The 27643-nt window shown below is 39.3% G+C and overlaps 1 protein-coding gene and 2 long non-coding RNA genes across 3 annotated transcripts in view; 1 reads left to right on the top strand and 2 right to left on the bottom strand.

The window, feature by feature from the left end:
• LOC119498531 overlaps positions 1-3009 on the top strand; it is a 20181-nt gene extending 17172 nt beyond the window's left edge. Inside the window, exon 3 of the long non-coding RNA XR_005209124.1 lies at positions 2967-3009. This is a non-coding gene — a long non-coding RNA (uncharacterized LOC119498531). The remainder of the gene's footprint in view (positions 1-2966) is intronic.
• LOC119498527 (prothymosin alpha-B-like) overlaps positions 1-3425 on the bottom strand; it is a 4389-nt gene extending 964 nt beyond the window's left edge. The window contains exons 1-2 of the mRNA XM_037787471.1: positions 3243-3425; positions 25-90 (exon numbers count right to left, since the gene is read on the bottom strand). Of these exons, the coding sequence (XP_037643399.1) occupies positions 25-90; positions 3243-3287 (111 nt within the window). The 5' untranslated portion in view covers positions 3288-3425. The remainder of the gene's footprint in view (positions 1-24; positions 91-3242) is intronic.
• LOC119498529 overlaps positions 1-24492 on the bottom strand; it is a 25746-nt gene extending 1254 nt beyond the window's left edge. Inside the window, exon 1 of the long non-coding RNA XR_005209122.1 lies at positions 24440-24492. This is a non-coding gene — a long non-coding RNA (uncharacterized LOC119498529). The remainder of the gene's footprint in view (positions 1-24439) is intronic.
• Between the last annotated feature and the right edge of the window lie 3151 nt (positions 24493-27643).

The raw sequence follows: 27643 nt of genomic DNA on the forward strand, positions 1-27643 counted from the left end.
GAGAGTTAACACGATGGAGGTTACCTTTCCGTTGGTGGCAGCATCCTTCCCGTTCTCCTTCTCCTCCGCCAGCTTGTCTTTCAGTTCTTGCTGGAAACAAACACAAATATTAGAAAAAATAAATTTAAAACTTAAAAAAAGAAATCTTCTCCACAGTGTGAGCTGATGTATTAAAGCGTCTCCAGGCTGCTGCTGCTACCTGCCCTTCTACCTAATGGCCTAGTTAGACGAGCCCCGTTGCTTTCTGGGAGCTCTCCCTGTCAGAATGAAGCCTTCCTGTTTAAACTCCATATTGGTCTCCGCAGATCCTCCTCCTCACTCTCCTCCTCCTCCTCCTCCTCCTCCCACTCCATCCCTCTCTAATGTGTTGTAATCTGATACTTTGATGTGATAATAATAATAATAATAATAATAATAATAATAATAATAATAAAGTAAATCAATAAATACTTGAAAAAATATACATAGATAAATATAAAAAACTTTACAATACTATTAAGCAAAAAATAAAAATTTAATATTCTACCATAAAGTCATCTTTGCTGTTTTTTAATGTTTTTTGTTCATTTTTTCTTTCAAAAACATGAACAATTTCTATAATAAATGACACAAATACAGATATAAATACTTATTCCTTCCTTATACTTCCTGTTTAAACACCATATTGGTCTCTGCAGATCCTCCTCCTCCTCCTCCTCCCACTCCATCCCTCTCTAATGTGTTGTAATCTGATACTTTGATGTGATAATAATAATAATAATAAAGTAAATAAATAAATACTTGAAAAAAAATATATATAGACAAATCTATAAAAAAAACATAATATTATTAAGCAATTGTTTAATTGTATGATAAATAACAAAAATAAAAATAATTAAATTAATTAATTAAAAATGTAATATTCTACCATAAAGTCACCTTTGCTGTTTTTTGTTCATTTTCTTTAAAAAACATGAACAATTTCTATAATAAATGACATAAATATAGATATAAATACTTATTCCTTCCTTATACTTCCTGTTTAAACACCATATTGGTCTCTGCAGATCCTCCTCCTCCTCCTCCTCCTCCTCCTCCTCCTCCATCCCTCTCTAATGTGTTGTAATCTGATACTTTGATGTGGCCCCCGGGGCACTCTGGGTATTGTAGTCCTCAGCGGTCTGCTGTCGCTGCCATATGTCACGAGACACGCCCGGGAGAGGCACTGCAAAACCCAGGATGCACCGCTTCATTTAAAATAACACAGGAGGAGGAGGAGGTGATGAGGAAGAGGAGGAAGAGGAGGAAGAGGAGGAGGTGCCGCTGCTGCTGCTGCTCGGTGCAACGGAGGACAATAGAAGACGACACATGGCAGGCGAGAAAAGCGGCCAGAAAAGAGAGAATAGTGGCCGACCGGTGTGGCCACCGCGCACACACCGGCAACAGAACACCTTCGGGGCTTTTTGGCGACCTACTTCCACCGGAAAACCGCCCGCCGAGCCTATTTATAGCGCTCGGTCTCCTCTTTTTGTCGACATCGTCCGTTCGCAGCCTGTTATCCATGCACGCTGCACACGCACATATTGATTAATTGCTTCACATAATAATCTGATTGCTTAAGATCCAGTAAGCTGTTTAGAGGAGCACCGGAGGCTCACCGATCGACTGACTGACTGCGCGTAAAAAGGCGCTTGTGCGTAAAAAGGCGCTTGTGCGTAAAAATGCTCCACAACTATAAATAGTGTGTGAACAGGCACCCCGGATTATCAGCGTTAATACCACCGGACCCGACGGTCCTCCTCTCGACCTCCTCCACCTTCTCCATATGTTCATCTGTTATAATCACTCAGAGTTATTCAGCTGCTCTTCTTCTTATTATTAAAGGATCCGATTCTCCCCAAACTGCTGCTGCTGTTATTACTACTACTGTTACTGCTACTGCTGTTACTGCTGCTGTTACTGAGACCCGACTCCCAATTAAAGTTTTACCCAATATGATCCAAAGTCCGACTGGACGGAAATAAACATTTAAAAAAAAAAAAAAAAGCACAAAGATGATCAGATAGAAGGAGGGAAAAGTCCAAACGGTGCCGGACCACAGAGAGAGAGAGAGGGGAAAACCAGCCAGCAGCACCGGACACATCACACCTCCACAGCCCGCACACACACACACACACACACACTCACACGCACACACGGAGAGAAGCGGGCTGCGTTACAGAAAAAAGAAAGAAAAACTTTTCCCCTGAGACAGAAACGCGCTCTGCGAGAACATGCTCGAAAAATAGTGAAGAAGAAGCGGAAGCCGCGTCTTTGTGTGTCTCCGGTACAGCAGAGAGCTGAACCGGAGCAGAGTCCGTTCAACCAGCAGCAGCAGACCTCCTGAGTGGGTAAACAAACCGGGTCAGCTCCGGTCGGTGCAGCCAGGCAACAAACTCTGTGAAAGCAGTGGAAGTGGAGAGCCCTTAAAGTTAACCTTTACGCACCGCCTGCTTCTCTCTCTCTCTGTCCTCCATTCAAACGGACCAACTTCACTTCACCCACTATCACTATCCGGACCAAAACCCCCCCACAAGCACCAGCTCCAGCAGCTCCAGCAGCTCCTCTAGGACTCAACCAACCCGGATCCATCAGCTCAGAGCTGGAACCGACCTGATGGATATCAAGTCCTAAATTAATCTGCATTAAAGTAAAAAACCTGCGAGATGTGAAGAAGAAAAGAGGCGCGTCAGTTCAACAACCAGAAGAGCAGCTGAGAGAGAAGCAGAAAGAGAAGCGGAGAGGCTGCTGGTTGTTGTTCAGGCTGTTCAGTCCAGTGTGCGCGCCGGAGCGGCTCGTTGTTTGTTTCGCATCCGGACTTGGATGTGCGCGTTTTCTGCAGAAGTACAGAGAACCAGAACCGCTTCTATAAACAAAGAACCGCGCGCAGACTGCTGGAGACGCGTCTCCGTGATGCGGTTCCAGAGACCCCCCCAGCTAAAATAAAGATATCTGGGACATTTTTCCATCAAAGTGTTTTTTTAGAGAGAAAAGGACGCCGGTCGGTGTTTTCCCTCTCTTTACCCCCCCACCACCACCCCATCACCACCACCGGCTCCCACTTCTCCCAGTCCAGAATGAGCGCCAAGCGACGACGAAAGGGTTAAAAAAAAAAGAAAGAAAAAGAAACAGAATGTAGGTTGGAGGCTGGAGGAGCTTTGTGGTGCTGCTGGCTCAGTGAGGAGGTGTGAGGAGGTGTGAGGAGGAGGTGTGAGGAGGCTTACCTTCAGAGAGTCCGTTCCACTGCTCTTAACTTGTGTGTCTGCCATTGTGTTGTTTTAGTTCAATAAAAATAAAAAGGACGGCTGAAAATGAAAGGCTGAATAATAAAGTAAATCCCTCTCTCTCTTCTCCTGGTTTAGTGGATCAATCAGTGTTATATTGTGCCAGTGGCCGACGCTGCTGCCGGCCGAGCCTTTATTATAGGCTGCTGGGCGGAACCAGAGAGGAGGAGGAGGCCGCTGATTGGCTGAACGCTCCACAGAGGTGTTCTCTTCTCTACGCGTCGGAGTGGAACAATAGAGAGAGTTTATAAACCCGGAGGACACGCCTCTCTCTCTCCTGTCCAACTGTCCTCTCACCACACAAACATAAAACAATAAGTAAAACGGACTAAACGTGGACCGACTGATCCGTTCCACCGTGCGTAATTACGCACCAGAATCTACCCAACAGGCAGCGCTCCGGTTGGACGTGTAGAGAGTCACAGTTGTGATTGATTGATGGACATCTGGTCCAGTCAGGTTTCTCCCGCCCACCGGAGCGACACACAGGGAATAAGGCAATAAGTCTCCGGAGGGGTGGGGGCGGATTAGAGCTGTTTATAACGTTCCTGTCACCTCTAAAGTCGCCTTATGAACACCATCACTACCACAGTCTGAAGGTAGAACTGATCACAGTCTGAAGGTAGAACTGATCACAGTCTGAAGGTAGATCTGATGTCTCCTCACAGAGCCCCCCCCCCCCCCCCTCATCATCTCTGGATGTGCGCACTTGACGCTCTTGAGTTGTTGTTTTTTTTTTACATAACAGCCCATAAATTCGTGCGCCAAGGTCGATGCACGAATAAACGCACAGATAGATGTTGGTCTGTGTAAAGGTGGAGGTAAAGGTGGAGGAGACAGTGAGGTGTGTGCAGAGCTGCAGAGCTGCTGGTGGCCTCATTTCCTCCATCTCTCCATTGTTAGAGGAAGAGGAGGAAGAGGAGGAGGAGGAGGAGGGAGGGGGGAAAAAGCCAGTGCGACATAACAGACATGCGATGAGACAAAAAAAATAATTCTGTGCTCGTGAACTGACACGCATTCTTATGAAAACATATTTGTTTTTCCTTACCGAGTTTTGCACACATGGCTTTTACAAGCTGAACATGAGAAGGACAAAAGCAACGACAGAGAAAAAGGCAAGCCGCCATTGCTCGCTGTCTGAGGATGGGGGGGATGGGAGCAGAGTGTGGTCCGGACCGGTATCAGGCAGCCCACATGCACATTCTGCTCTGGTGACGCACTCGGCTCCTGATTGGTCGGCTAAGTGGAATAAACGCGGCTTTGGCGCACGGCGCGCGCCGGTTGGCTGCAGCGCACGCCCGTCAGTTCAAACCTGAACTCCGTCGGTGCGCCGTAAACACCGGAGTCCGGATCCTGGATGTGGACTCTCTCTGTGTTTGTGTGTGAGGAGCATCAGTGTAGAGTTTCACTTCACTCTTTCACATGTTGCCTTTTTTAACCGCCATGATCTCTGAGATTCATCACTGCTGAGGAAAAGCCTTCTTGTTCCATCCAGTGATGAGATATGAAAGCAGGAATCTGAGCGGAGCAGGAAGTGATCCTCTGACAGAACCAAAACTCTGCCTCCCGACTGCATCCCTCGGACCACGTTTTGAGTGTGTGGTACATTCACACTGCAAAATTAAACGGGCTTATTTTAAAGGGACTATTTGTAACTTTCAGAAATGTGTTGTTAACAGCGACACCTGTGGCCGTTAAGTCAACTAAAGTCAGCGTCCTGTTGCTGGCGCTTGTGCTCGCTCTACATAGACATGAAGGAGCATCGCTCAACACAGTGAGGAGACACACGTCAGCTAAAAGCACAATATCACTCTATATTTCAGCTGCTTGGCAGTAATGTTAGCTGACCAGACCAAGGTCTCTCCATGAATCAATGCTGATCCTAGTGTTGGCTTTTCCTGCCTCAGCCTCCCGACCGCGGCCGGAGGGAACGGGGGAGACGCCGGAGTTTTGGTCGGAGACGATAACGTTTCTCTCTGCGGAGCCCCGTCACTTCACAAGACACGGGAAACCTCTGTTGGTCTGGAGGAGCTGCAGCAGTTATTTCTGCACAAACGTCCACTGAACATTCACTAGATATTCTCAGAGCTAAACTAACTCTTCTGCAGTGTGGAGTGAGCAGCATGCACGTGAGAGGTGGAGAGAGAGAGAGAGAGAGAAGGAGCACGGTGTGTGAGTGAAGGCAGAGGAGCTGAGACTCCGGCCACACGCGAGCGCGCATGGGATCCCAACCCGGTAGATTTATATGTGTAAAAAGTTACAAACGGTCCCTTTAAATTGTAGACACGTAGATTAAAACTGCATGATTACTACATGTAGTGGTGTACGTGTCCACAGGCTCCGTCCTTTCCACGCTTTCCATTCATCGTCTATAAAGCAGCCGTGCGACGCATTGTGGCGGTCCGATTCGAGAGATGGACTGTCACGTCGCCCGCTCCTCATTTGCATAAACTTGAGGTTCAGTTCTACTTTATGCAAATCAGGGTGCATCCGACGCGACTCGCTGCCTCTGGAAACTCACGAGAAACTTTTACAAACTAACCGTTGTCGATCTAAAATAAAGACAGATTCATCAACTGCAGGATTAAATGTTTTCAGAAACACATTTCAGTGAACTATTTTCATAATTTAAGAGAAGAAAGTTTCCAAGCGAGCAGCCATGTTGGTTCCGGTTTCAAAGCTGGGAGCAGCAGCCCACGGAGGGAAAGCGTTCGTCCAATCAGGAGCCTCGTGTCTAGCGGCAGCCCAACGAGGGTCCGATGCTGGGAAGCGAGGTGATCTCTTGTGATGAAAAAACGCCCTGACGGTCCGTCTCGAATTGCACCGCCACGCTACCAGAATGCATTGCTGCACGGCTGCTGACATAGACAATGAATGGGAACGGTTATGATCTACGAGGAGTAACGTTAAGCAAATGTATGTTTATATTTATACTGTCCCACAACAGCTGACTTCATTCATCTAGAAAACTAAAATGACGCGTCTGATTCTGATCCTGCGTTTGTGAAACAAACCCGTCTTAACAAACCGGGAGCTTCTCACAACCTCAACCTATAAGTTCCTGCAGTGGAAGTAAAATCTGAATCCAGAATCAGTCCGAGGAAACCGACACAACTCTATCGCCGTCCGCCGAGGCCGGATTACCAGCTGGGCAGATCAGTCAGCTGCCCCGGGGGCCCCCGGACCCCGAGGGGCCCCCCCTAAAGCCCCAAGTTCACTGTGTGTCAATTGGTTGGACATAATTTGATTAACTGCAGATTTGTTTAGGAATTTGCACCATTGAAGAACAATAAGAACTAAGACAGGTCCTGGATCACTACTTGATCTCATGGCCTGTCCCGTAGAGGGGCTCTGTGTCAAATCATGGCTTTAAGACCGGAGTTATTTTAGGTAAAATTGGGGCCAAACAACAAAATGTTTTGCTCCGGGAGGCCCCTTAACAGGTTAATCTGGTCACGCTGGACGGCGTCTGGTCCCTGCAGTGCCACACAGCCGGCATAGAGAGGCAAAGTCCCGCCCCTTCTGGTGGACCACCATGGGACCTTATTTCGGAAAAAAATATTTTTTATTAAATAAAAAAAATTCTGAAAATTCTTCGGAGACAAATATATTTTTGATCCAGTTTGAATTGCTCCATGAGTCCATGAGATATGATGTTTGTCAGTTTAAATATAATTTTTTAAGTCAAAATTATAGAACAGAAATAATTTAGTTTTACTTTTGTACGGCTCCTCGTAGGAAAACGTTTTACTGGTGTCCGGTAACAAAACTATTGACTTTCACTTCTTATCAATATCAATATACGTTCTTTGCTATCGGTAAAGAATATATTTAAATATGAGCTGCCGAACTTGTTCTCGGCCTAGGAAGGAGATTATGTTTTCACCGGCGTTTGTTTGTTTGTTTGTTTGTTTGTTTATCTGTTAGCAGGATTACTCCAAAAGTCTGTGATGGATTTGAATGAAATATTTTGGAGGGGTGAGGTTTGGCACAATGAACAATCCATTCGATTTTGGTGGCGATCCGGATCATGATCCGGATTCAGGAATATCTTTAAGGATTCCGATCAGCCTGAGCATTAAGACCACAGGGTGTAACACATGCGCAGTGTGGCTGACGACGCGCTGATGACGCGTGACCCCGCCTCCTTCCTTCTTCTGAGAGGAGAGAGATGCGTGTGTAGATATGCGGCGAGACATCGACGTGCGGCGGGAGCTGCTGTCCGTCCGTGGTGAGAAAGAACAAAGCGGTAGATGACGGGATGAGAGACAACGTAGTGTAACGTTATACAGACATAACAAGGCTGCTGAATGAGAGAGGCGTCCGCTGATACGTTACACGGAAACACACCGTGTTAATAATAACAAGCCGGCCACATCACAGTACCGCCAGCTGGGAGCTGGGAGCTGGGAGCTGTTTTTAAAGTCAGGCACCTTGGCGGAGGTCTGCGCTCTCCGAGGGCCAATCTAGTTTGTCTATGGCGTCTACATTTCAGGGTGTAGAGAAAATCATGAAATCTTCTATTTTTTAAAATATGTTTTACATGAAAATGAATATGAATGCCTTAAAAATATTATAGAAATTTTAAAAAGCACAATGTATAAAATATGTTATTGTAATGTTGCAATAAGAACAGTTAGTGTTGAAAACCATAAAAAATAAACATGTTACAGATTAAAATCTTAACCACTAGATGTAATTCTGTGTACCTGTTTATATGTATTAATACTCTGATGGTTAAAATTAAATTCATAGAGGTTTTAATTTGGGAGAATAGTTGCAGAAACACCCAAATAAATATGTTTTATATAACTTCGTGTGTTTTTTCTGGCTCCGGTAAAGCTCTGTGAATTGCTGTCTGTTGAACTTTGCTTTAAATCAAAGATTAATAACGATGATCCATCACGTGAATTAATACGTCTGAAAGCTACAACTCATTTTGCATTTTGCTCTATACCTCAGAAACGCAGGCAGACGCTTCTGAATATTAAACCACCACCAATGAAAGTGTGTTTAAACTGGAGTTTAAATATCTGGAGCCTCAGCTGACACTAATCCAGGTTCAGAGTTAATCCAGACGTTGGTGCAAACTCACCCCGGAGGGGATCAATTTGGTCTACAACGACTAGACGTTGCTCAAACAAGAGGAGAGACACTTTAAGTCTGTCCCACTGCCTGACGTCCAGCTTCTGTCTTCATACCTGAGAGCTCGCTGAGGGGGAAACCAGAGAGACAGAAACACATGAGAGAGAGAGAGAGAGAGAAGCAGCAGATGAAGTGAGGGGCTGTGTTACTCCAACATGTTTGAACCCGCTGCAGCGACGCAGTGAAGCGGACGCCTCCAGCAGACACAATAAACAACACAAGTTCACTTATAGCTAAATATAAAGACTGTATTAATGTTGAGTTCTAGACAAAACATGCAGGAAGGTTGTAGTTGACAGCAGAGGGACTGCAGGATTTATTAACTAAGGTTGCTTAAATGTCCTGTAACGTTACATTACAGCAATTTTAAGACGGCCACGAGACCTAAATATCTGACTTAGACCCCACACTTGTATACATACTGTATGTCATGGACGTATAAATGTAAAAATATCATAGCATATATATTAAGGCTGTCAATCTATTAAAATATTTAATCGGGATTAATCGCACATGTTTTATCTGTTCTAAATGAACCTTAAAGGGAGATTTGTTAAGTATTTAATCGTCTTATCAACATGGGAGTGGACAAATGTGCTGCTTTATGCAAATGTATGTATATATTTATTATTATAAATCAATTAACAACACAAAACAATGACAGATATTGTCCAGAAACCCTCACTGGTACTTATGTGTAATGTATATACATATATATGTAGTATATGTACTTACTTATCTATAATACAATATATAAATACATAAATAAATATAAAAAAATTAAAATTGAAAGGAAAAATAAATAAATAAATAGAAAAAATAAAAAATACATGTAAAACACAATGAAAAATAAAAAAAAGATAAATAAATGGAAAAAAAATGGAATAGATAAAAAATAAATAAATAGATAGATAAATAAATAAATAAATAAATATAAAAAATGGAAATCAATGAACAACACAAAACAATGACAGATATCGTCCAGAAACCCTCACAGGTACTGCATTTAGCATAAAACAATATGCTCCAATCATAACATGGCAAACTGCAGCCCAACAGGCAACAACAGCTGTCAGTGTGTCAGTGTGCTGACTTGACTATGACTTGCCCCAAACTGCATGTGATTATCATAAAGTGGGCATGTCTGTAAAGGGGAGACTCGTGGGTACCCATAGAACCCATTTACATTCACTGATCTGGAGGTCAGAGGTCAAGGGACCCCTTTGAAAATTGGACATGACAGTTTTTCCTCGCCAAGATTTAGCATGAAGTTTGGAGCGTTATTTAACCTCCTTCACTACAAGCTAGTATGACATGGTTGGTACCAATGGATTCATCAGGTTTACTAGTTTCATATGATACCAGTATCTTCACTCTAGCTTTAAAACTTGTCACATTTATACCTTTCCTTTTAGATAAAGTACGGTATTATTAATATCATCTTTTACTGTAAATTGTATATTTATTTATTTTTATACATTTTGCTTATTTTGAATGAATTAAATTTTACTTAGATTTTTAATATCTCTTTATTTAATTTTTTATTTCTATTTTTTATTTTTATCTCTTTATTTATTTTTATTATTATTATTGCTTTTATTATTATTATTATTATTATCATTACTTTTTCTTTTTATTTATTTATTTATTTTGCTGATTTTGAATTAATTAATTTTTACTTAGATCTTTAATATCAGCATTGTTATCTCTTTATTTCATTTTTTATTTAATGTTTTAATTTGTATCTCTTTATGTATTATTATTATTATTATTATTATTATTGCTATTATTGCTTTTTATTTTTATTTACAGTATCTATTTTGCTTATTTTAAATTAATTGATTTTTACTTAGATTTTTAATATCAGCCTTGTTATCTCTTTATTTCATTTTATTAATTTTATCTCTTTATTTATTCTTATTATTCTTATTGTTGCTATTATTACTTTTTATTTTTATTTATATATTTAATTTGCGTATTTTGAATTAATTAATTTTTACTTTGATTTTTAATATCAGCATTCCTATCTCTTTATTTAATATTTTTATTTATATTTGTATCTCTTTATTTATTTATTATTATTATTATTATTATTATTTATTTTTTATTTGTACTTCATATTTATTATTATTATCTCTGTATCTCTCCATGTATAGAGATATTTACCTGTCCGGCATTAAAATTTAAAAACTGAAACATTTTACTGCGACCCTCACACCGTTACAGAGATGTTACTGTTCACTTTTTAAAAAATATTTCTTGGCGCATTTCGCCTGCAGCAAAGGTCTCCAGCTGGGAATTGAACCGGGAACCACCATGATCCCAGTAAACTGTACGATTCTTAACCACTAGGCCACAAAACCGTGTATTTATGGAGCTGAGAACACTGTCGCGTTGCAACAGGAAAGAGACAAACACAAACTGTTGACACAAAAGCTGGAAGAACACTGTTGTCTAAAATATCGTTGTAGATTTCTCTTCATCGCAACTATACGGAGCCCAAAACTGCTGCAGAAACAGCGTCCGCATACTTTCGTCTGTGTGGTGCACGAAGAGGAGGAGACAGACAGACTTTGGACATTTGATTTAACTGTTTAACTGAGTCTGTAGTTCATTCACAATAAGTCAAAATAAAGTATTTCTTCACTCATGTTTTTGACCATTAGTCACCCCTTAGGGAGCGGGGGCGCCAGGCTTTGAGTGAGGTTGTTAAAATTAGATTTGCTAATGTATAACTAACAACACACTTACTAGATCATTTCTAGAAAAGTCTGTGTATAAAACTATTTAAAAAATATAAATATTTTTCCAATTTAGTAGCAAAATCTAACGAAATATTCCGCTTCAATCCACATTTGTTGGCGTTTAGCCTTTCAAAAACAACATCAAAAACCTATGACCTGTCCCGCTTGAACGAGGCGGTCTCTAACAGAACCGTAAATTATATTTATTTTACCACAATTAAAAAATTAAAAAAGATCTATTTCCGCTCTAATGCTGTTATAGTAAATTAATTAAGTCGTTACAAACCGATCATATTATGTATTCGTAAAGACGTCATCACTTTATTTATGTTGAGGAAAATGTTCTATTCATTAAAGAAAGATGATTTGATTAAAATAAAAGAAGCTTTTCTTAGATACAGGTAAGGGGACTTAATGCACCATTAACGTTAAAACGTAATAACAGCGATATGGAACGCACGGCGCCTGTGGAAGTGTGTGGTAACCTGTGTTATCTGGCACAAGAGGAAGTGCAGAGAGCTCGACTGACTGTGACTTCCTCCGGAGTCTCAACATCACGATGAAGTGAGCCGGTTTCCTGTTCAACGCCACGAAGGATCTGAAACTCTCCCCGTCTCTCAGCATTTGTACCGCAGAGCACGCTGAGGCTCATGGGGACTGTAGTATTTGGACTGGAGCCTTTTAAATGAGATGGGAAATCATGTTATTGTGTCTCGGTCTGTCAGTCGATTAAAATAGTTAACCGTGATTAATCACACATTTTATATCTGTTCAAAATGAACCTTAAAGGGAGATTAGTCAAGTATTTAATCCTCTTATCAACATGGGAGTGGACAAATATGCTGCTTTATGTAAATGTATGTATATATTTATTATTGGAAATCAATTAACAACACAAAACAATGACAGATATTGTCCAGAAACCCTCACAGGTACTGCATTTAGTGTAATGTATATGTAGTGTATGTACTTACTTATGTATAATACAAAACATAAATCAATCACATCGAATAGATAAATAATAAATATAAAAAATAAGTAAATACATAAATAAATAAATATAAAAAAACAAGTAAATAGATAAATAAATAAATAGAAAAAATACAAATTGAAAGGAAAAATTAATAAATAAATAAATAGAAATAATTGAAAATCAGAAATACATATAAAAAATAAAATAATGGAAATTAAAAAATAGATAAATAAATGTAAAAAAAATTAAAATGGAAAAGAAAAAATGGAATAGATAAAAGAAATAAAAGAAATATAGATAGATAAATCAATATAAAAAATGGAAATTAATTAACAACACAAAACAATGACAGATATTATCCAGAAAAGGGGAGACTCGTGGGTACCCATAGAACCCATTTACATTCACTGATATGGAGGTCAGAGGTCAAGGGACCCCTTTGAAAATGGACATTACAGTTTGTCCTCTCCAAAATTTAGTGTAAGTCTGGAGCGTTATTTAACCTCCTTCACTACCAGCAAGTCTGACATGGTTGGTAGCAATGGATTCATCAGGCTTTATAGTTTACTATGATACCAGTATCTTCACTCTAGCCTTAAAACTGAGCCGCTACGACCTATCGCAAGTTGCGTTAAAGAAATTAGTGGCGAACAAACACATCATAACTCTCAAACCAAAAAACTCCAAAATGTTTTGATGTGCCGGTCGCTGTTTCGAGGATTTGTATGCCGGTCTGTGGCGGCACCAGCAAGGACGAGACAAAGACAATCCATAACAATATCAGCGCCACCGCTTCCACTGTTGTCCGTCCCACAACACATGCTCACTCCCAACTCGTCAAATAGCGCCGCTTGGGCAGTGCCCCTCGGCATCGGAGACCGACGCACCGGGTACCCCTCTAGTGTTGCAGGACTTTCACTTACACGTATTTCTACATTGTGGTATTAGTACTTTTATGTGAAGTAAAAGATCAGAGTACTTCTTCGCCTCCTTAGCGACAAGCTAGTATGACATGGTTGGTACCAATGGATTCTTAGGTTTTCTAGTTTCATATGATACCAGTATCTTCACTTGTACTTCGCATGTACATCGATGTGCATTTTAATGCGTATTTTGTTCTTTTACAGGCGACCGATGAGGTGGAATCGCCGCGCGTCCCCGCTGCAAAACCTGCCCTGCACGCCAGACTCACACCACTGTAATACATCGACAATTAATTAATCAATCAATCAATAAATACCCCTGTTAAAATACCAGAGTGCTTATTTAACCCTGTTACCAATAAGTGAGTTCAATAAACCATTAGTGCATAGTGATTATAGTTACAGTTACTGTTATTAATATCCAGTAACGGGCCGTCGTTACACAGAGTCAGAAACAGGTTGAGATAAAGAAAAGGAAAAAAAAAGGTGGCCATAAATCGAGAACTGTGACTCCGGGAGGAAACCGGGAGAGGGCGATGGACAAACGGGAGTCTCCTGGGAAAATCTGGAGCGTCGGCAGGTATGACTGAAGTACACCGTGACATCACTGCAGCAAGGTGAGGAGGTAAACCACCGGAGGCCACGGGGCTCTTTAAGGACAGAGAGGTGTCATGTGGAGACCGACTCATGATTTAAGGGCTGAACGAGTCAAACTGACGGACGCATCACCGACATCAGTGCTGGAGCTCCATAACGCCGTCGTGCCTGATGGGATGGAACCAGAGTCACATGTTCAGCTGTCAACAGTAACTTCTAAATCTGATCTGAAGCTGACGATGATATAAAGGTTGTTTTTACAGCCAATGAAAGTCTTCCTCTGTCTCCCTCTTCGTCTTCCTTCACCAGGTCACATGACTGCCATCCTTCTCGCTCGCCCACAGCTTGATTTCACTGTCGATTCACCATCACCTCTCTCTCTCTCTCTCTCTGCCCCTCCCTCCTATGTTCTCACTTCCTAGCTTTGAATTAATGCTCTCTCTCTCTCTCTCTCTTGCTTTCTGTCTTTATCGATTAGCCCAGCAAGGACATTACGCCTGATGTATGACATTACATGGAGGACAGAGAGAGAGAGAGAGAGAGAGAGAGAGAGAGATTATCACCTCGAGGTGTCTTTGTATGAGGTCCCTTTTGTGCCAAAGACATCGTGGTGCTTTGTACAAACCAGGGTTTCTTCCTCCAAAACCTCTTCACTGTCATTTGATGTGATTCTATTAGCACTCCGTCATGCCAGCATTTAAAATCAAAATCACTTAATCTCAATGGACTCGCCACAATCAGTGGATTCACTCGCACAGTCGAAGTAAAAATGCACAAATGTTTTGCATCGCATTCAACTTTGGTGACCAATATTATATTAATTATACTGACCAATAATAATCTTTATGGAAGTGACATACTAAATTAGTACTACCCCCTTTCAAGTCCTACTGAAATCACATTTAGTCATCCCTTCTTGAGTGTCTTTCAGCGTATTATTAAAGGGACTGTTTGTAACTTCTTCCACGTATAAATCATTGCTGGTCGGTGTCTCATGGTCGCTCGCGTGTGTCTACGCTGTTCAGACTCAGACTCCAACACAAACTCCAGTGAAGCACCAAAACCTCTTGGTTGTATCTAGTGAAGCTGTTAAACAGTGTTGGCCGCGGTCGGAGGACGCGGGGGAGACCGTAGCTTTGGTCTCCAGAACCGGAGTCTCTGCTCCTCTGCTCCTCTGCTCCTCTGCCTGCCTTCACTCACACACCACGCTCCTTCTCTCTCTCTCTCTCTCTCTCCACCTCTCACGTGCATGCTGCTCACTCCACACTGCAGAAGAGTTAGTTTAGCTCTGAGAATATCTAGTGAATGTTCAGTGGACGTTTGTGCAGAAATAACTGCTGCAGCTCCTCCAGACCAACAGAGGTTTCCCGTGTCTTGTGAAGTGACGGGGCTCCGCAGAGAGAAACGTTATCGTCTCCCACCAAAACTCCGGCGTCTCCCCCGTTCCCTCCGGCCGCAGTCGGGAGGCTGAGGCGGGAAAAGCCAACACTAGGATCAGCATTGATTCATGGAGAGACCTTGGTCTGGTCAGCTAACATTACTGCCAAGCAGCTGAAATAAAGAGTGATATTGTGCTTTTAGCTGACGTGTGTCTCCTCACTGTGTTGAGCGATGCTCCTTCATGTCTATGTAGAACGAGCACAAGCGCGAGCAACAGGACGCTGACTTTAGTTGACTTATTCTTACACAGAGTCCCTTTAATAGTTTTTATTATTATTAAAATGAAGAGGAAGTATCAGTAATGCTGATTCTTGTATAAGTCGGCTGGAGGGCGAGTCCCTGTCTGTGTTTGATTGAGCGCCGAGGTTACACCGTAGAGAACGAGAGAGTGCCGGTGGTTATTTCTAAGGTTAGAATAAGCTTTAATGTAAGGGTTAGGGTTAGGGTTAGGTATTTACTTATTATTCTTAGCGGTAGGGTTAGGGAATACATCATGTGAATGGTTAATGAGGGTCGAGGTTGTTGGCAGTAGACCAGCCACCATATCTGCTGTAGCACCTCACTAGTAAACCTACACATATAACGCTGTGATGGATGTTAAGGATTTCCCTTTTTAAGTGTGCAGGAGATCCTGTAGAAGTCTTTACATGTTGACAGTATACTGTACGTGTAATATATTGTGATAATATTTACATCTCATCATGAGTTCAGTACTCCGTGGTACTTACAGCATGCTGAATATGATCCAGGAACAGCAGCAGGTAAACAACACACCTGACTGTGGCTCCAGGAGGACTTCCTCTCAGAGTTATAGACGAGTTCTGGAGGACGGACACATATCGATAAAGAGTTTGAGTGTTAACAGAGAAGTCCTGTTATCATGGTTATACATGTAATGTAAGTCTCAGGCACACACACACACACACACACACACACACACACACACACACACACTCAGGCAGTGTTTTTAAAGGCGTCTCTGCAGCTTTTACGAGCCCGGAGCCCGAGGCTCCACATTTACTGCTGGAATTCAGTTTGAAAGAACAAGCTGAGACAGTGAGGGGCTCAAATCTACTGATCCTCCTCCAGACCTCCTCCAGACCTCCAGACCTCCTCTTCTCCTCCAGACCTCCTCCAGACCTCCTCCAGACCTCCTCTTCTCCTCCTCCAGACCTCTTCTCCTCCTCCAGACCTCTTCTTCTCCTCCAGACCTCTTCTTCTCCTCCAGATCTCCTCTTCTCCTTCTCTTCTCCTCCACTAATCTGTTCATAAGTCAGTTTCCTTTCCTGGACAACACTCAGCTGTCTGCAGTACCAGCTGACACCGTGGAGTCCCTGTGTGGAACCACTCAACAGGTCTGTCAGCAAATACTACAAATACTACGAATACTACTGCTACAACAAATACTGGGTGGGAGGGGGGTCCAGGAGGTCTTTAGTGGGAGATAGCAGGTCAACAGTAGATGTCACATAGAAGTGGTGTACATCCTAGAGGTCACCACAGGTCATTTTATACAGTGAGGTCAATGAAATGTCTCCTATGGGGACTAACATCATCACACATGAATACAGTTGAGCTCATTGGATCCACCAGAGTCTCAGCTTTACAGTGAGACACAGTTTATGTAATTCAGAGACTGTTTAGGGACCCCAGGATGCAGAAATATTCAGAAACACCATCTTAGAATAGGAGACAATAACACATTTATACTGCATGTCTGTTAATATTGAACGCTTCATGTCCTTTTTGTATCCATTTTTAGCTTGTAACTTTACAAGATTAGATCTAAATTTAGATCGGGGTTGTGTACGGATTCTGCAACGGGACAGACTAAACCGGTATAGAGGAGAGCAACAGGGGCCCAAATAAACAACTACACCAAAAAAACATATATATCTACATGTCTACAGGCAAAGTCACTTCCATTACAATAACCTTTTTATTTTGATGTTAATAAGATGTACGAATACGTAGGGCATCACTACTGACATTCATGTGAGGTCGGATCACAAGTGGTCCCTCATGTGGACGCATGTGGAGACGCATTGTAATTCCAGGTGTGAAGGGACGTAGTGCTGTCCACTTGTGATGGGATCACTGAGGACGCATGTTAATGTCGGGTCTGAACGGGGCCGTAGACACACACCCAGTGGGACCCATTTCCCCCCCCCATTAGAGCATCACCTGCCTTTGTGCCGGCTGCATTAGCATGTGAGGAGAATCGGTGTGAGGACTTTGAGACGGCCCGGAGCTCCACTCGTAACAATAGGAGGCGTTTGGTCCAAACCCTCGCTGGGGGGCTGCCGGTGGGGGGGGGGATCACTGTCTGTACTCTGGTGACTCCTCCAGGTGATTTTGTTGTCAGATAAAGGTGTGCTTATTATCCGCGACTTTGGGCTTCTTTTCCTGAAAAGTCGCTTACAAATATTGATATAAAAAATGTTCAACTTTTTTATGTTTAGTTGACAATAAAAATGTGAAGTTACCAGCTAAAAATTCAATACAAAAATTAAATAAAATGTTCTACTACTTTAAGTTTAGTTAAAAAGAAAATATAAAGTTACAAGCTAAAAATTTAACACAAATATTAAATAAAATGTTCTACTACTTTAAGTTTAGTTGAAAATAAAAATGTAAAGTTACCAGCTAAAAATTAAATACAAAAATTAATTAAAATGTTCAACTTCTTTAAGTTTAGTTAACAAGAAAAAAATAAAGTTATAAACTAAAAATGAAATACAAAAATTTAATAAAATGTTCAACTTCTTTAAGAGAAAAAAGTAAAGTTACAAGCTAAACATTGATGCAAAAATGAAATGAAATGCATGCAATCCAAAATAAATTCCTGCATATCTATGAAGTGATCAAGCCTCTCTCTCTCATACTGTAGGTAGGAAGGTAAGGTCGCTTGTTTTGGGATTGTTTCTAAAGACCTGGTTGCTTGTTTCTCTCACTATCTGGCAACACTGTGTTCAACAATCCAATCGTTGCTCCATCTAACTGAAAGAAACAACAGGTACAAACTGTAAAGCACTTTAAAGGTGCTCTCTGCTAACAGGTTCTTTAGTAACATCTGGTGGCAGCTGGAGGAACTACAAACACAACACGTCCCCTCTTCCTGGTCCCCTCCCTGATTTCTCATCCAGCGCCATCATCAGGTCAACGTTTTAAATTGTCCAATACTTTAATATGTTTACGACCAAATACCTGCAGAACTAAAGACATTTACCGAACTCGGTCTCAGTCACACCTCGTCAAATAATGGCGATCCTCGGCATCGGGAACCGTCGCACGGAGGCGCCCTTTAGCAACAGTATGTGACGAACCGGGGCGAAACTGACTCCAACGTAAACACACCCGCGCCGTTATTCGACAGTCGGAGTAAGTGACCGGTCGGTATGGTCAGCACCGTGAGTCGTTAGTCAGTGAAGTTAAAGTCAACCGCGACCGTTTCCTAACCCGAACTAAGTGGTTGTGTTGCCTAAACCTAACTTCATGTGAAAATGGAAGTTTATTCTGAAAGGACACTATGCATGTAACGATAATAAAAACATGAATATATGAACCTATGTATTATTTGAATAGCTTAGTATTGAATGCACAATAATAATAACAAGGTACATTTATACATAGCACTAGGCCTAGTTTAATATAAAACACAATTTTGTACAATATATATAGTAGGGGGTCCCTGCTCCATCTCTCCATCAGTTTGGGGGTCCTTGGCCTGATAAACGTAGAAGACCCCTGAGGTAGAGTAAAATATATCCCTGATTATTAAAACATTAATGTGTTCATCAATTTAATGTTGCAGCTGGTAAAGACGGAGCTCATTTTAATGACTTTATGGGTAGTTTAAAGGAATACTTCAACCACAAAATGACCATTTGGTGATGTCGGAGGTTTCTACTGAGAGTCAGCTGATGAGAAGGAAACTAGATAAAGATCAAAAACACTGAAACGGCGTTTACTGAAAGACTAGATGAAACCTTAGTGATCCTTCAGGAGATTTAGAAATATAACAATCAGCACATTCATCAGCTAATGTATAAATCAGAGTATGAAGCTGAAGCATTACGAGGCGTCCCTCACAGTGAAGCCCGAGAAATGAAAAGTGAGCATTTGAAACAGGAAGAGGCAAAAAGTGTAACTTCCTGTTCATGTGACGGAAAAAAAGAGCTGCTGTTTTCAGAGTTTACTATGTGAACTCCTGAGTGACGTTTCAAACACCAAAACTCTGGTATACTGTGAAATACAGAGAGCTTTCCCTGGCGGCCTTAATCAGCACTGTGTGAACTCAAAATGTATGGAGGACAGAACATGCCAAAATCAAAAATAAATTAATAAATAAATAGATAGGGGGAGAAAATGCAAAGGGTAAATCATGCAGAAATGAATAAATAAAAATAATAATGAATAAAAATTTTTTTTTTTAAATTAAATAAATAAATAAGGGGGGGGGGGGGGGGGGGGGGGATGCAAAGGCAAAATCATGCAGAAATTAGGAAATTAATACATAAATATAATAATCAATTACTAAATTAAAATAAATAAATTCAAGAATAAATTAATAAATAAATAAATGGGGGGGATGCAAAGGCAAAATCATGCAGGAATTAATACATAAATAAATTAATATATAAATGTAATAACAAATAACTAAATGCAAAAACAAGTGCAAAAATAAATTAAAAAGTTAATAAATACATAAACAAACAAATAAATAAATAAATACGGGGTAAAATGCAAAGGTAAAATCATGAAAAATGAATGAATAAATACATAAATGTAATAATGACTGACTAAATAAAAAAATGCAAAAATACATTTTAAGTTAATAAAATAAATGAAAAAATGTATAAATGAATAAATAGGTGTAGGGGGGGGGGGATTCAAAAGGAAAATCAAGCAAACATGAAAAAATAAATACATAAATGTAATAATGAATAAAAAATAAATGCAAAAATAAATTTAATAGAATAAAATTACATTTATTTTATTAAAAATGTATTTGAATAAAATAAATAAATAAATAAAAGGGAAAATTAAATAGAGTAGGGAAATTAATACAAATAAACAAGTACTGTAAATGAAAACATAAATATAAATTTATGTCACATTTTATCAGCTAATTAATGCCTACATTTATTTTTAATATTATTTCTGGCACATTTAATGACATATTTATCAAGTCATTTATTTATTAATATATTTTTTATTTTGGCCGTGTCTGTCCTCCACAGGTTGGCAACCTGTCATTGGGAGTGGCCCAACATGCTGCCAAGGACCGAATGCAATGGAGAGAGCTCATTGAAGCCTCATGTCTTATAGGGGATGAAGAGGAGAGAGTGAGTGAGGGAGTGACAGGTTGGCAATGGACGTTCATCTAAATGTAAAAGTCCTGCACTCCAGCTTTAATAACAATTAGTGTAAAAGTATTTAATGAAAGGTTTGGGAACATAACAAGAGCTTTCAGATATATTGTGTTAGTACTAGTACATGTGTTTGCACTACTGCCAGTGTTAGTATCAGAACTCGTACAGACATCAGTAACATTAATATTTAAACTAGAGCTCAGCGGGCGTCGGGTCTCTGGAGGTCAGCGGGTCAAACGGCTCTGACCTCGTTATGATACAGCTGAACTGAGCATGCTCAGTCTGGCTGCCGCTCACACACACACACACACACACACACACACACATGCACACACTCACGTGCACACACACAGACAGATGTCCCTGGCTGCAGCCCATTAGCCATGTTTAATTATTGATCTCTATAGAGTCCTGCAGCAGGCAGATGGACACACACACACACACACACACACAGACAGCACGCACACACACATGCACGCACGCACGCACACACACACACACACACACACACACACACACACACACACACAGACAGCACGCACACACACATGCACGCACGCACGCACACACACACACACACACACACACACACAATGATGTCATCAGTCAGTATGTAGTGTACATCTCTGATAATTTCATTAAGAACATGATTCTTGGATGATGTTGGTTCAGACTGAAGAAATAAAAACATTTCAATACTCTATAATATACTATATACATATATATATATATATATATATATATATATACACATTCTTTACTAATACTTATCTATTTGCATATGAAAATTCCTAATTGTTGAATACTGATCAGTTTACGTGACATCACTCATGTAAACAAACATTTATCAGCGGACGCCGAGAACGTCGTCCCCGTATAAACAGACCTGTCAATCAATTTCAACGTTAGAGCGGCGTCCAATCCTGTGGCTCGAATGTTTGGAGGTGGGCGGGGCTTCATTTTGTTGTCTTTAATCACAACTATTGAATTTAAAAGTGAATTTATTTTCTACTGTAGGTCATCTCTATTTCCTCTAGAAGCTGAGAATACTTGTGTACTTTTACTGCTGATACTTTAATTACATGTCTGTCAGTGTCCGTCAGAGTCCACCAGACACCGTCAGAGTCCATCAGAGTACAACAGAGCCCAGAGACTCAGTGATTTTCAGCTGCTGTTTCTGTTTCAGTCATGTTCAGGTCTCTGACTCCATCTGCTGGCAGCAGACAGACAGGAAGAGACTTTATCTTCTCCGTTTATTATTTCATTATTACATCATTATTACATTATTATTATTATCACATTTATCTTTTTTATTATTTCATTATTACATTATTATTATTATTACATTTATCTTTTTTATTATTTCATTATTATATTATTATTATCACATTTATCTTTTTTATTATTTCATCATTACATTATTATTATTATCACATTTATCTTTTTTATTATTTCATCATTACATTATTATTATTATCACATTTATCTTTTTTATTATTTCATTACATCATTATTATTATTACATTTATCTTTTTATTATTTCATTATTACATTATTATTATTATCACATTTATCTTTTTTATTATTTCATTATTACATTATTATTATTATTACATTTATCTTTTTTATTATTTCATTATTATATTATTATTATCACATTTATCTTTTTTATTATTTCATCATTACATTATTATTATTATCACATTTATCTTTTTTATTATTTCATTACATCATTATTATTATTACATTTATCTTTTTATTATTTCATTATTACATTATTATTATTATCACATTTATCTGTATTATTTCATCATTACATTATTATTATTAGCACATTTATCTTTATTATTATTTCATCATTATATTATTATTATTACATTTATCTCTTTTATTATTTCATTATTACATTATTATTATTATCACATTTATTTTTATTATTTCATTATTATTGTTATCACATTTATCTTTTTTATTATTTCATTACATTATTATTATTATTACATTTATCTTTTTTATTATTTCATTATTACATTATTATTATTAGTTTAATTACATAAATATTTGTTCTGTACTCTAAATGTGTGAAATTGATATTCATTTTATAACAAAATAATAATTTTTAACAACCAAGAATTTCTGTTTTTATTCGATGCTAAAATAAAATCAATCGATACACTGTGTTCATATTTGTTTTATTATAATTAGAATCGCTGATCAATAGTTGTTTTTCAATAGTTGTTTTACTTTATGTAATAACAAGAAGTTATCATTCAGCTTAAAACTGTGAAATAAAACATGATTTTATTTTATTATAATGATAATGCTGTTTTGCTGTGTAGTATTTACAGTAGTACTACCAGTAGCATTAGTAGTTAGAGTACCTGCAGCAGCAGCATCAGTGGAGGTTTGACAGTATCTGCTGCCCTCTGGTGGTCAAACCAGCATCATTATTATTAATATCACATTATTTGAAATAAAAAGCAAAACATTTCATTAACAAAAAGAATATATAAAGATTTACTTTATGTTAAATAAAAATGAGTATTTATAAACACTCTTAAATAATGTTGAAGCGTGTTGTCAAGAAATATTCAGATCCTTTACTGCAGTAAAAATACTAATACCACACTGTGAAAATACTCCACTACAAGTTAAAGTACTGCATTCAAAACCTAAATATGAATATGAATATAATATAAAATATTATAAAATATATAGTGCAGGTATAAGTATGAAATATAAACTATATAGTGCTGATATAAATATAAAATATAAAATATGTAGTGCAGGTATACGTTAAAAGTATAAAATATATAGTAGAGGTATAAGTAAGAAATATAAAATATATAGTGCAGGTATACATATAAAGTATAAAATATATAGTGCAGGTATATGTATCAAGTATAAAATATACAGTGCAGGTATATATAAAAAAAGTATAAAATATATAGTGCAGGTATACATATAAAATATAAAATATATAGTACAGGTATATGTAAAAAGTATAAATGTATAGTGCAGGTATATGTAAAAAGTATAAAATATATAGTGGATGTAAATGTATAAAATATATAGTGTATACGTATGTTATATAAAATATAGTGCAGTTTTACATATAAAGTATAAAATATATAGTGCAGGTATATGTAAAAAGTATAAAATATATAGTACAGGTATATGTAAAAAGTATAAATATATAGTGCAGGTATACATATAAAGTATAAAATATATAGTGCAGGTATATATAAAAAAGTATAAAATATATAGTGGATGTAAACGTATAAAATATATAGTGTATACGTATGTTATATAAAATATAGTGCAGTTTTACATATAAAGTATAAAATATATAGTGGAGGTATAAGAATAAAACAGCAATGCATCATGGTCTATAATATCATCATGTGTCCTCGTATCTCCAGCCTGTTTTCAGCTTTGTGACGATGCTTCTCCAGCTGATCCGAGAGGCTGTTTAAAGAGTTTATTTAGCTTCAGGAGGAAGAGGAGGAAGATTTACTCTTCATCCTTCAGTTCATCACAAACATTCAACATCAACACATCTGGAGACACCTGGTTTTACCTGGACAGGAAGGAACTACAGCTGTCACTTAAATGTAGTGGAGTAAAAAGTACAATATGTACCTCTGAGATGTAGTGGAGGAGAAGTATAACGTAGCTGGACATGGATATACTCAAGTACAGTAGTAGAGTACTTGAGTAAATGTACTTAGTTACATTCCACCGCTGGCCATACTATTTAAAGATGTTCTAAATGTAATCCCCTACTTTTTGAGTGCTTTTCCTGATTATATTAAAGACACTTATTTTATTATTATTATTATTATTTTTTTTTTTTTTTTTATTTTTATTTTTATTTTTATTTTTATTTTTATTTTTATTTTTATTTTCCAGCCAAGCTGCGTCTGTGAATCTGTGTGACGAAGAGCATCAAGTCTCAACCTGAACTGAAGTCACACCAATTTTCACCCATTCGCCTTCTATTATGGAGTCTGATTTAAGGTGGAAATGACGCTTCATTAAACATGTCAACAGGAAACTAAACAGACAGAAGAGGTCCACCTTAAATGTCTCTCCATCGTTACCTGAACTCACCTGAACGTCAAAACACTGTCCAAGCACGTCACCTGGACAGAAATAGCACTAACATCTTGTACTTAAGTAGGTTTAAAATACTCTGTTATAAGTAAAAGTCCTGCATTCAAAATATGACCTAAGTAAAAGAAACTATTATCATAAAAAATAGTAAAAGTACTCATTATGCAGAATAATATATATTATATTAATATAATCATTGATGTAATAATGTGTTCATCACTTTAACGTTGTTAAGGTGGTTTAATCTACAATAATATATCAGCATTTATTAGTTGATTTATATTTGGTATTAATAATCTGAATCTGTAAAGTACTAAATTGATAAAATAAATGTAGTGAAGTAGAAGTATAAAGTTAAATAAAATTATACCTCAAATTGTGTACTTAAGTATAATACTTGAATACTGTTACTTTCCACCACTTGATAATAAATTAAATTAAAATACTCAACTTAAAAATAACCAACATAACCAGAGATCATTCAGTCTAACTTACAGAGTCTTTAAAAATATAAAATATTATATAAAATTATATTATATAAAATGTACAGTAAAGATATACATATTAAGTATAAAATATATAGTGGCAGTAACAGTATAAAATATATAGTGCAGGTGTAAATATAAAGTATAAAATATAAAATATATAGCGCAGGTATATGTATAAAGTATAAAATATATAGTGCAGGTATACATATAAAGTATAAAATATATAGTACTTGTATACGTATAAAGTATAAAATATATAGTACCTGTATACATATAAAGTATAAAATATATAGTACCTGTATACGTATAAAGTATAAAATATATAGTACCTGTATACGTATAAAGTATAAAATATGTAGTGCAGCACTGCAACTGGAGCATCGTTACTGCTGAGTATCCTCGTGTGTCCTCTGTCCTCCAGGTTACTGTGGAGACAGACATGTTATAGTACAAATCAGCAGGCTCATGTAGTTAAAGTATCAGCAGTAAAAGTACGCAAGTATTCTCTTTTGTGTCTCTTTGTAATTGTTTTGTGTCTCTGTTATTGTTGTTGTTTTATTTCTCTCTGTAGATGTTTTCTGTTTATTTGTTGTTTTTTTGTGTCTTTTTGTAGTTGTTTTGTTTCTCTTTGTAGTTGTTTTGTTTCTCTTTGTAGTTGTTTTGTTTCTCTTTGTAGTTGTTTTGTTTCTCTTTGTAGTTGTTTTGTTTCTCTTTGTAGTCGTTTTGTGTCTTTTTATAGTTGTTTTGTTTCTCTTTGTAGTTGTTTTGTTTCTCTTTGTAGTTGTTTTGTTTCTCTTTGTAGTCGTTTTGTGTCTTTTGTTGTTGTTTTGTTTTAATACTTGTCTTTATCAACGCCGTGGTCTGAGGGAAATGGCAGAATTGACAATAAAGTTGACTTTGTTATGTTTTGTGTCTCTTTGTAGTCTTTCTGTCTGTCTCTCTAGTTGTTCTTTGTCTCTTTGTGGTCATTTGGAGTCTCTTCCTGGTTGGTACGTGTCTCTTTGAGTGACGTTTTGTAGGTGAAGGGGCTACAGGGGGGAACCCTGATACTTTGGGCCCCTGGTCCTGTGTCTTTAGGCCCCTGGCCCTGTGTCTTTAGGCCCCTGGTCCTGTTAGGTCCCTGGCCCTGTGCCTTTAGGACCCTGATCCTTTAGGCCCCTGGTCCTGTGCCTTTAGGCCCCTGGCCCTGTGCCTTTAGGCCCCTGGCCCTGTGTCTTTAGGCCCCTGGTCCTGTGCCTTTAGGCCCCTGGCCCTGTGCCTTTAGGCCCCTGGTCCTGTGCCTTTAGGCCCCTGGTCCTGTGCCTTTAGGCCCCTGGTCCTGTGTTTTTAGGCCCCTGGTCCTGTTAGGCCCCTGGCCCTGTGCCTTTAGGCCCCTGGTCCTGTGTTTTTAGGCCCCTGGTCCTGTGTCTTTAGGCCCCTGGTCCTGTGCCTTTAGGCCCCTGGCCCTGTGCCTTTAGGACCCTGGTCCTTTAGGCCCCTGGTCCTGTGCCTTTAGGCCCCTGGCCCTGTGCCTTTAGGCCCCTGGCCCTGTGTCTTTAGGCCCCTGGTCCTGTGTTTTTAGGCCCCTGGCCCTGTGTCTTTAGGCCCCTGGTCCTGTGCCTTTAGGCCCCTGGTCCTGTTAGGCCCCTGGCCCTGTGCCTTTAGGCCCCTGGTCCTGTGCCTTTAGGCCCCTGGTCCTGTGTCTTTAGGCCCCTGGTCCTGTGCCTTTAGGCCCCTGGTCCTGTGTCTTTAGGCCCCTGGTCCTGTGCCTTTAGGCCCCTGGTCCTGTTAGGCCCCTGGCCCTGTGTCTTTAGGCCCCTGGTCCTGTGCCTTTAGGCCCCTGGTCCTGTGCCTTTAGGCCCCTGATCCTGTGTCTTTAGGCCCCTGGTCCTGTGCCTTTAGGCCCCTGGTCCTGTTAGGCCCCTGGCCCTGTGTCTTTAGGCCCCTGGTCCTGTTAGGCCCCTGGCCCTGTGCCTTTAGGCCCGTACACTAATCCTTATGAACAGGTAGTCACACAGCGAGTAAAAGTATATAAAGTATATAAAGTATGTTGAGCTCTGTTCATGGATGTTTAGAACGGAAACTAAAGATTAAGCAGATTAAACATTTAACATCGAACTCTCCTCCGTGTGCATCTTGTTGTTGTCTGTAATGAATGCCGGCGCGTCTAGAGGGCGCCTCTAGAGGGCGCCATCAGAGCTGCGTCTTTCATCACCCGCTGGTTATAGATGCATGTGTGGGGTAAAGTACAGTGTTACCATTCAGTGTAGAGTAACAGTGTAGGTTTGGTATTCCTGCTGTTTACCATGAACCCCCTCCCACCCCCCACTCCATCCCTCCCTCTCTTATCTACTGTCGTCTGTCTGTCCCCTCAAACCCCCCCAAACCCACCCGGCCCACACCGACCGACATCAAACGCTCCTTTGAAACAGGACGGCCTTTCTCTGTGTGTGTGTGTGTGTGTGTGTGTGTGTGTGTGTGTGTGTGTGTGTGTGTGTGTGTGTGTGTGTGTGTGTGTGTGTGTGTGTGTGCGTGCGTGCGTGCGTGTGTGTGTGTGTGTG

The sequence above is a fragment of the Sebastes umbrosus genome, chromosome 12, assembly GCF_015220745.1.
Source record: "Sebastes umbrosus isolate fSebUmb1 chromosome 12, fSebUmb1.pri, whole genome shotgun sequence".
NCBI classification, from domain to species: Eukaryota; Metazoa; Chordata; class Actinopteri; order Perciformes; family Sebastidae; genus Sebastes; species Sebastes umbrosus.